This window comes from Notolabrus celidotus, chromosome 16 (genome assembly GCF_009762535.1).
Source record: "Notolabrus celidotus isolate fNotCel1 chromosome 16, fNotCel1.pri, whole genome shotgun sequence".
NCBI lineage: Eukaryota > Metazoa > Chordata > Actinopteri > Labriformes > Labridae > Notolabrus > Notolabrus celidotus.
The window spans coordinates 29,366,613-29,377,448 of record NC_048287.1 but is presented as its reverse complement, the minus strand read 5'-3'; the positions used below and the strand labels follow the sequence as shown (position 1 = coordinate 29,377,448).

Sequence of the window (10,836 nt, the reverse complement as noted above, 5' to 3'; positions counted from 1 at the left end):
GAGCCAAATCACAAGACAGGAGGATCTGCAGTGTGCGCATTAATCTGATACCTGATGATGTTTCCAGGTTGATTTCACAGCCCCCCACTGAAGCCTCGTGTTTTTGCTTGTCAACATTTTTATTATGTGTGAAAATAAAAAAAAAACAGAGGCTCGCAAAAGTTTCCACTTCCAGAACCAGAGCATCACCCGAGCCGCGCCGCGTGACCCGTTCCCTTAGCAACGTTGCATCAGCATCCGCAGCATCAGCAGCAGCAGCATCACCAACAAGCAGCAGCAGCCGTCAAGGTCGTCGGCGTGAGGCATCATGGGAAGGCGAGGAGGACACGAGAGCGAGTCGACGGCATCCCGATTCCTACACGACCCTCTTCATCCGCGCATGCGCACACGCTTTCGTCAGCTGAGGTGACCAACTAACCGAATAAAAAGGCTGCGACCATAATAGGACATGGAGACGCGGGGCTCGTGCTCACGAGATGCGGGGATGATGATGCGCAAGAGTCACGCATTTGTGCACGTAGACGCGGACGGGGGCGGGGCCACGTCACGCCAAGCGCAGCGTCACAGGTTTTTGATAGGCTGATGGAGGGGATGGAAAGAAATAATAAACACAACTGCGTGCGGGTACGTGCGGTTCTCCTCGCAGCTCTGTGAAGTAGAGGAGAAAAGAAGGAGGGAGGCAGTGCTGCAGCTCACAGAGGGCTCGTCTTTCAAACGACAGGTGAGTCTCCTCTTCATAATCCTCTTTTTTTGCTGCTCTAGATTCAGATTTGTGGATTTGATTCATAAATTTAGGGGATGTGAATCTCCTTCATCTTGCTCCAGTTTGATCATCCCAAAAGTAGAAGGACATTTACGCACAGAAATGTCCCTGTGTCTATTCTTTATCCTCCTTAGCTTCATCTTTAAATGCACTGAATCCACTATAAGTGATGAGAAGCAGCACAAAGTCGGTCGTGCCCTTCCTAACAGAGCCGGCTAGCACCACGGACAGCGCCTAAAAACGAGGTGTGTTCCTTTTCTTGCAGCTCTCAGCGCCGGCGGGCGGGTCCTGCGAAGCTTTTGTAACCACCACCTGAAGATCTCCTCCCTGCATCGGTGTACAATCCTCCAGAAACTTCATCCAAGCCATAGATTGTAGAAGATGGCAGAAGAAGTGAGTGATTCTCTCTCTCGTCCCAGTGTGTGTGTGTGTGTTTGTGGAAATATGCACGTGTGAGGAGTGATTCTATAAAAAGTCAAAGTGAGCGTGGGCGGTGTAAGGCTGGATGTACGAGATGATAACTCTGAGTCAGACATGGGCACTGCAGATGTGTGCACGAGAGAAACATTGTGTACTATGAATGTTTGGCTTGAATGCATGCTATGTGTTTGACTCTGTGTGTTCCTGAAGAGGTGTTTGTTTGGCTTATTGGATTAACTGCAGATGAGTATGTAAGCCTATGAGTGTGTGTTTGTTTATCATAACAGAAAAGCACAACATTGATCATACTTATACTTATACTATTATTTTACAAGCCATCAGTTCTGGGTTTGTGGTAACTCATTTTCAAGATAACTTAAAGATTTTAAAGGCAAGTGTTCATACACGAGGGCAACTCAATGTGCTTTGCATTCAAACATTAGAAGCATTGGAAACATTCAGACAAGCATAAAAGAGCACAATTACAATGACAAATATAATAAAACAGAAAAGAAAAGGAAGATTAGAAATATATTAAAAGTACATTTAAAATTTGCATTTTAAGTTAGTTAACATAGGCTAAGGAAAAGGGAAAAACATGCACAAAAATAAAAATCTAACATCAAATATCAGCTTTTATTATGAATGCATCACCGCAAAGCCTTACAGTCCATTTTCTAAAGATGCATTAGAAGATATTAGACCAGCATGCACTGCAGCTAAAGCTCTCCTGACTCTCCTGACTCTTCTGTCACTGCTGTTGCTTCTCTCTGCACGTCCACATGAAGGCAACAGGGGGATGCAACATGTTCCTCTGGGGTCTGCTGACAGGAACTGCTGCAGATCAAATTAGGAGGGGACATATGAGTGAGATGTATTTAGAAACGTATTCGGTCGTGAGGTTCTTGTGTGTGTGTGTGTGTGTGTGTGTGTGTGTGTGTGTGTGTGTGTGTGTGTGTGTGTGTGTGTGTGTGTGTGCAGGTCTGTTTGGCTGGCTCTGATTAATGTCTGGTTCTGCTCTTTGGTTGTCTGGCACTGAGGTTTTTTTCGTCTCTTGCCAAAGTGAGCTTAATGAGATAGACAGGATTCAAGACTTGTACAAATGTGTACAATTCTTTTGATGGAGGCTCAATTTTAAAAAAAGGACTAATATGAAACATAAAAGAAATGTAAGATATAATGAAATAACAACAAAAACAGGATATTTGAGAACCTCTGCACACATTCAGAGTTAAATATGTAACATAAAACCACATTATAACAAATCACATAACCATCAAAATCATATTGAGGTTTGCAAACTAACTTCATTTGATTAAAAGCTCTTGAAGTCCAGGGAGAGACGCACTGAAACAAATCAATCTTCAAATGTAACTTAAGGAAGATATGACAGTGTGTTCAGGTGATTTCATTGATATGACACTTATCCAGGCTGAAGTTATTTCATATCTTTGTTGCATGGTTTTTACCGTATTACACGTTGCAGACGCTCCTCCTGCTTGGAGTCACACCCTGCTGTGGAAGGAGTCCACTGTGACTCGCTCAGAGGTTAAAAGAGGAGTCAGTTCTGTAAAAGCATTGACTCACTGAGAGTTATTGATCCCAGAAGGATGAACATGTGAATGTGTTTCAAACTTCATCTGATGTGATATCAGCACAAGCATGTTCTTCTCGTTCTCCACATGTTTGATCACCTGACTGTCAGCTAGCCGTCACACAGTTGATGAAAAGCTTGTTTCCATTTTGCATTTCACTTTGTTTCATATATTTGATTATTTTTACTTTATCAATGAATTTATTGTTATTTCATTTAAGGTCATTCCAGGATGAACTTTGATGCCATAGGTGTTATTAATGTATTTTGTTACTCACTTTTATAGGTTGATAGTTTTGCATGAGGTGACATGGGCAGGTTAGATACAGTAGGAGGGGCGGACACCGGGGAAGGGGGGTGGTTTGGTACCAGGAGATTTGAAAGCACAAAGACCATACCTTACTGTTTGAGAGAAGCTCTTTTGTTGTTCAATAAACCCCCAAAGAAACTGCATACTTAGCTGGACATTGGTAATCTTTGACCGTATACAATCCACTCTCCCCGTGTCCCGTGGCCGGTTCTGATTTGAGTAAGTCAAATAGTCACTACACTGTTACTCTGTAACGGATGCTATAAAATATGAAGAATTAAAATACTCCTTACAAGAGTACTTCCCTAAAATTAAAAGTACTGCTTTGAAAAACTCATCAAAAAAGAAAAAAGCTGTTACATTACATCAACATGACTACATCTAAAAAGTTACCTTCCACTCCTGACTGTGCCTTACAACATTTTTATTGTCGTTTATTCTACAGATAATTTTTATTTCCAATGGATTCATCGTTGCATAATAAGGTTGTATTTTTTAAAAGGTCATCACAGTTTGAAAAAAAAGAATTTTAGTAAAAAAAAAAAAAATTATAATAATAATAATAAATACATAATTAAAAATAAAGATAGATAAATAGATAAATACATTTAATAAAAAAAAGATAAATAGATGAATAAATAAATAGACTAATGCATAAAAAATGAAGATAAATAAATACATAGATAAATAAATAAATACATTTAAAAAGAAATAAATAAATTAATACATATATAAATACAAAATTAGAACATTAAAAACATTACAAATATTAATAATAATGATAATAATACTTTATTCATGTAGCACTTTTCAATCCAGGTAACAATGTGCTTCACAATGTGCAGTATCAACAAGTACAAATGCAAAGCAAAAAGAAGCAATAGAAAAATTAAAAGCATACAAAGTTATAAAACATAAAAGCTTAATAAAAGCTTCCCTTTTAAAATGTGTCTTGAGTAATTAAAGAAAACAAGGGAGTGACTCTGCAGGTCTGTTCTCCTCTAGCAGTCTGTTCCAACGTGTAGGAGCTTAACTGAAAAATTGCTTCTTTGTTCAACTAACAGATCAAAACTTAAAGACTTGCTGACGTGATGTCATTAATGAAAATAAAGTCTCTGCAAAGTTTAGAGGCTGGACACATTACTTGTTGACGTATATGTTTGAAAATGTGGTTATTCCCAGCTTAAAGCTCGGGTGTAGTAGCACTGATGCCTGTCATGTGTTGAGTTTGTGTATGTACACAAAAGCCTGCCCTGTCATGTCCTCACTTTGCGTCCTGCTTCTGTCACTCCTGCCACATATTGACCCTCTCATCGATAAACAACTGTCACGCTGAAATCACGCCTGAAACATTTTTACACTCAAAACAGCTCGATACTTTTTCCTCTTCCTCATGGTTTCACTCCGGAGCAGAGTGGTGATTGGCTCTGCAAGAGAATCTGTGTTTTCTGGCTCATCTTGGATGTGGGTCACTGTGTTTGCATGTGTGAGTGTGTGTGTGTGCGTGTGTGTGTGTGAGTGAGAGTCCACGCCCTTATGAATCATTGCAGGACCCTGGCAGCAGCAGCAGCAGCAGTGTTACTTTAGTTAATGAGACCCTGCCTGGTCGCCTGCCCGCCTGCCGCATGTGTGCGTGCGTCCGTGTGCTGTGCTTACTTTCAGCCACTGTCAATAAAACTGTCACCTCCAGGCTGTTGCCATGGAGATGGAGGAAGGAGGAGGCGAGGAGACGAGGAGACGAGGCGAGGGAGCGATGTTGATGCTCCGGGTTAGATGGAAGGAAAGAATGGCAGAAAGAGAGAAAATGTGAGCTGAAGTAAGGCAAAGAGGGAGATGATGTCATTCACATAGTGTGTAGTTTTAGAAGTCATCATGTGATACACACACACACACACACACACACACAGGCACGCACACACAACAGGTGTCATAATGCTTTCTTGTTCCTGCATGTGCAAACAGCTGTAAAATCCTCTTGTTTCATGGACTCTCCGAGTTAAAGATTAAATGCGACGTGTAAACAATCAGGTCGGATTTGTGCTTCAGGAAAATGTGATCACAGTCGGACCTCGTGACACTTGTTGCCACAGTAACGTAGCATCTGTTCAGCAAACTGTTGGCTGTGCAACAGGCTGCGAGCACAAGCAGTTTGCCCCGAGCTGAATGAGATGAGATATGAAACATTGATGTTTATGGTGTGTTTGCTCTTCTTGTCGAAAAAAAGGAGATGAAATTAGAAAATTGTTTGATATAGATAAGTTTGTAAATAGATGAAGACATAAATACATAAATAAACAAAAAGGAAAATAAATAAATATATTAATAAAACTGTTATTAAATAAATGAATAGATTTATACATAAACAGATAAATAAACAAAAAGAGAAACACAAAAAAGAGGAATAATTAAAAATATAAATGAATAAATAAAAAGCTAAATAAATAATAAGAATGAGAAATAAATACATAAATAAATGTATTAATAAATAAATAGATTAATACATAAATAAATAAATAAATAAATAAATAAACAAAAAGATAAATAGATAAATAAATATATATAAATATATACTTTAATAGATACATAGCCAAGTAAATAAAAAGATAAATAAACACATAGAATACGTAAATATATTCATACATAAATAAATAGATAATCAAACTAAAAGATAAATGAATATATAGATAGATAAATAAATAAATAAACAAAAAGATAAATAGATAAATAAATAAATATAGATAAATATGTACTTTAATAGATTAATAACTACGTAAATAAAAAGATAAATAAACACATAGAATAAGTAAATATATTCATACGTAAATAAATAGATAATTAAAGTAAAAGATAAATGAATAAATAAATAAATAGACAAATAACCAAGTAAATAAATACATAAATAAATAAATACATGTAAATAGATAAATAAACTAAAAGATAAATTAATAAATAGATAGAGAAATAAATAAATAAACAAAAAGATAAATAGATAAATAAATATATATAAATATATACTTTAATAGATAAATAACTAAGTAAATAAAAAGATAAATAAACACATAGAATAAGTAAATATGTTCATACATAAATAAATTGATAATTAAACTAAAAGATAAATGGATACTTAAATAGATAAATAACCTAGTAAATAAATACATAAATAAATAAATACATGTAAATAGATAAATAAACTAAAAGATAAATTAATAAATAAATATAGATAAATAAATACTTAAAAAGATAGATAAAAACATAAATAAAAAAAATTATACATTAATAAATACATGAATACATAAAGAAAAAGAAAAAGTCACAGGATTATAAAGGAAGAACTTTCCTTCAAAGATGTGAGATGCCTTGTCTCTCGTAAAGTTAAACTCAGAATCTGAGGACAAACTGCGGCTGCCTGTTCGCCTGCCTTTCTGCAGAATGGACAGTTTCAGTGACTCCACGAGATGCTCTTCATTTTAGAGCGGGAGCTCGCTGCTCATCTGACCTTCCCCTTCAGAACAACATCTGCTCACCATAAGCTAAAAATATACGTCTCTTCATCACTTATTTACAACTTTATTCTCATAAATGTATGACCTTGTTCATGCTTTAATCTACTTTTTCAATATGTTTCTTTTTGTAACTCTTAACAGTTCAAGGCTTGAGATTTTTAAAGGTTACTTTTCAAGGTCATGAACCACAAGGTCAAGCTTTAACTGTCACCTTTTCACTCCCTAAATGATCAATACATGTATTTATTTCATGTTTAATCCATGATTATCTGTGACGTCAGCATAACTCCTTCATGTTTTCAGAGGTAGGCTGATTGTTCTAGTCTTACCTCCAAAGTCAAAGTTTATGACCTAAAGTATTCTGTCATATTGACCTACTTCTTCTCATTGATCTGTATTTGAGACGTTCGGCTGTAGTCATGTGATCAGGATGTTTTACCGAGTCACGGTGACTTGACAAAAAAACAGAGACGGACCTGACCAATGAGGGAGACAGAGAGAGAGAGGAAGGTGAACTTCAAGGGGGGTGTAGCTGCATGTGTGTGTGTGTGTGTGTGTGTGTGTGTGTGTGTGTGTGTGTGTGTCACAGTGAGCTGTATCTGGGCCTTGTAATTCTCTCTGGGTTTCTTCATGCTGTCTCGTCTAATGAGCTTCAGTAATGGAGGTTTTTTTCGGATTAGAGGATGGTCAATGATGACTCTGAAGTTTGTTTGTGTTTACGTTGATGAAAACGTCACCAGGAGTTAATCTCATGTTTTAGAAATGATGAAATTTTTATCTCAACTCATCCTACCAGCTAAAGGCACAATCCACTCATTTGAGCTGACTCTTTTTATACAAGATTAAAAGAAGATTTCAAGATTAGAATAGAGTTTTTCCTTTAATGGCATTATTTATATTGTTATTGGACTTGTGTGAGAAGACAGGAAAAGCAAAGCATTTCATTATATTGTGCTAATTGTTGTAAAGAGCTGTGTAAACCACTTCGATCAAAGTAAGTGTGCAGATACCTCAGAGTGGAAACAGACTGGGTGCTTTAAGTAGACGTGCATCACCTTGTTTTCTCCTGACAGTGGATTAATATCCATATCTGGAGGTCTGGACTTATTTGTCTCATTACCTCGGGTTACCAACTCTCGTTTCCTCGTGATGTTAGGATCATGTCCGGCGATCTTGATAAGGAAACCACAGGATGATTACTGTGATCGGTCGGACCACAATGTGCCATGCTGCTCACACTGAAGCCTGTAGCTGTGTTAGTTTTATGAGTTCATGTGATGTTGAGTCGTTATCATACAGTTGAGGCCAAAATTATAAGCCCCCCTTGTGAAATCCGATAAAAACCCTTGATTTCTCCATGAAAATGAACATTATCAACAAGTGTATATAGTTTATTTGTTTCCAAAATTCCAAAAGTCAAAATGTTCACTAATTTTGATTAGGATATTTTATTGATGCAATGAGTTGACACAAGATGTCCGGGGCTTAATGAAAACATCTTTGACTGTTTTATTATTTTACTATTTTTTACTCTTCCTTGCGTTTTCTACCATGCTTAGATTTGTTCCTTATGGAGTTTGTCTCCTTGTACTTTGCAATGATGCAACGTACAGCTGTTGTAGACACTGTAAAATGCCTGGAAATGACAGTATAGCCTTCCCCCTTATTATGTGCCTCATATCTTCTTTCTGAGCACAAGACTGATTTCCATTGTCTTTGGCATGGTAAGTAAGAGTAGTCCCTCTCCATAAAGTGCCCTGTTTGAAGTCCCTGAAGTAAATCTTAATGCTGATTAAAAGCTCAGGTGTTGTTAGGAAGCCAGCTGACTGCAAAGCTGCTAAATAGCACCAGTGAATGTTTGATTATATCAAGTTTTATCAATGATGCAAACATTGGGCAGAATTTAAGGAAAATGTTCCATAATACCCAGGGGGCTAATAATTTTGGCCTCAACTGTAAGGAGTGATTAAAACTGTACGGATGCATGTCCTCTCAGGGCTTCTGTAGTTCTGTTGAAGCCTTCCAAAACTTTAACTAACTTTCAATCAATCAATCTTTATTTATAAAGCGCCAAATCACAACAAACGTTCTCTGAATACTCTATCCAAACAGAGCAGGTCTAGACCATACTCCTATGTTCTATTATTAACAAAGACCCAACATCAAGACAGGATAAGATCCAGTCCCATCCTACAGACAGGACTCAGTCTGATCTCATCTTAATCCACCATGAGCAGAGCACTTTGCAGCATTTAGCAAGTTACAGTGGCAAGGACAAACTTCCTTTAGCAGGCAGAAACCTCCAGCAGGACCAGACTCATGTTAGACACACATCTGCTGAGACCGTGTTGGAGAGAGGGATAGAGGGAGATGAAGAGAGAGAGAGATGATAGTGGTGAGACGGATAGTAGTAGTTGTAGCAGCTGGAGTCTGGCAGCAGCAGAGATCCAGAGGAACCTACGAGACAAGGGAGCTCAGGGACTCCAGAAAGGTCTATGGTTAGTAACTTTAATGGGACAGGAAGAGTTAAAGTAAGTGATGGGAGTGATCCATTTCAGCTCCTTTCATATCACGCTGCACTCAACATTCACAAGTCAATCTATGTTCTAACCCTCAGCCATGGTCGTGAGCTTTAAGTAGTGACCGAAATAAGATGGGAGATACTGGGAGGAAAGTTCAAGGCAGAAACCTCCAGCAGGACCAGACTCATGTTAGACACACATCTACCTGGACCGAGTTGGGGTTGGAGAGAGGGATAGAGGTAGATGAAGACAGAGAGATGATAGTGGTGAGATGGATAGTGGTAGTTGTAGCAGCTGGAGTCTGCGACAAAGATCCAGAGGAACCTACGAGACAAGGGAGCTCAGGGACTCCAGAAAGGACAAACTTCCTTTAACAGGCAGAAACCTCCAGCAGGACCGGACATCTGCCTCGGCCAACTTTAACCTCAAAGAGATCCAACCTTGATTCCTTTTCTTTGACAAAACTGTACAGACTACACATTTAAATCAGAGAGCCTGTGTTACAGAGTCATGGAAATGTACCAGGCGGGCATAACATCTAAAGACATATCCGTCTGAGCTACATTAGATTAGCTCTACCTCTGCTGCATCAACCTTTTAATACATTATGTTTCTGGCGTGCTCCCAACTACTTGGACATATGACTTCAGAGCTGAAGCTGAAGCGATCTTATTTTCAGGTGATGTCATCCTGATGAGACCAAATACAGAAACGATGAGGCCGTATTTTCACACGCATGAATGTGACAGAAACTCTTCTTATGTAACATATTCATAACAACAGATTATCACACTGCGCTGAATTCAAGCTGTGGGATTAGTGTGTGCTTGTCATAAACACAATGATGATCCAAATTTGAGTTTTATTGCAGGAGATCATCAAACACCTTCAAACACCTGTGGCTCATTGTGCAAAATGTTAGACACCTAAAGGATAAGATGTTATGATGTAAGACAAAGATTTAGACTTTCACCTTTTTTCCATTTAAAACAAACAGATACACACAGAGAGAGTCGACTAATCTACCGGTCATCCTTTAGCTGACACACCCAGAGGGATGCAGTCTCCTTCAGTGTGTCTGTGTGTGTGTGTGTGTGTGTGTGTGTGAGCTCATCAGTTTATGGATCGCTCATAAATGTCACATAAATCCTCAGGGAGCAAATGCAAATGTCGAGAGGAAGCAGGACAGGAAAATAAGCAAAGAGCAGATTTCATTAACCTTTTTAACCTTATTAAGAAAGGTTCCTTTACTAGCTCTCTATATGAGACCAACAGCTTCAAACACAGACCTCAGAATATAACAGTAATCCAGGAGACACTGGGAGGAGACTAGAGAGAGAGGGGGGATGACATGCAGCAAAGAGCCAAGGTCAGAGTTAAACCCTCGTCCTCTCTGTGATGAGGCCTCTGTGTATGTGGGATATTCACCTGAGCTAAACCGGCATCCCTCACATCTCTGTTTTGAATCATTCTTCTTTAACCTTCATCCTTCCAACACGTGCTTCCCTCTCATCGTCTGATTGGTCCCGTGAAGCCCCGCCCACCCTAGCTACACTGAATCCCATCAGAAATGCAGCCCCCATGCTAATACAGTCTGACCTCGATCTGATATTGTTGTACCAAGGGCGGTGGATCACCTGAGGCCTGTGCAGGTCTCTGTATACCGTCTCATATAACCGCGGCTCACTCTGCAGCGTCAGCACCGAGGGCTGAAACACACACAT

General features: G+C 38.6%; 1 protein-coding gene across 1 annotated transcript in view; it reads left to right on the top strand.

Moving 5' to 3' along the window:
* Positions 1-563: 563 nt before the first annotated feature.
* Positions 564-10,836, top strand: part of LOC117828566 (solute carrier family 2, facilitated glucose transporter member 1-like) — a 33,185-nt gene continuing 22,912 nt past the window's right edge. The window contains exons 1-2 of the mRNA XM_034705775.1: positions 564-721; positions 1,029-1,156. Of these exons, the coding sequence (XP_034561666.1) occupies positions 1,145-1,156 (12 nt within the window). The 5' untranslated portion in view covers positions 564-721; positions 1,029-1,144. The remainder of the gene's footprint in view (positions 722-1,028; positions 1,157-10,836) is intronic.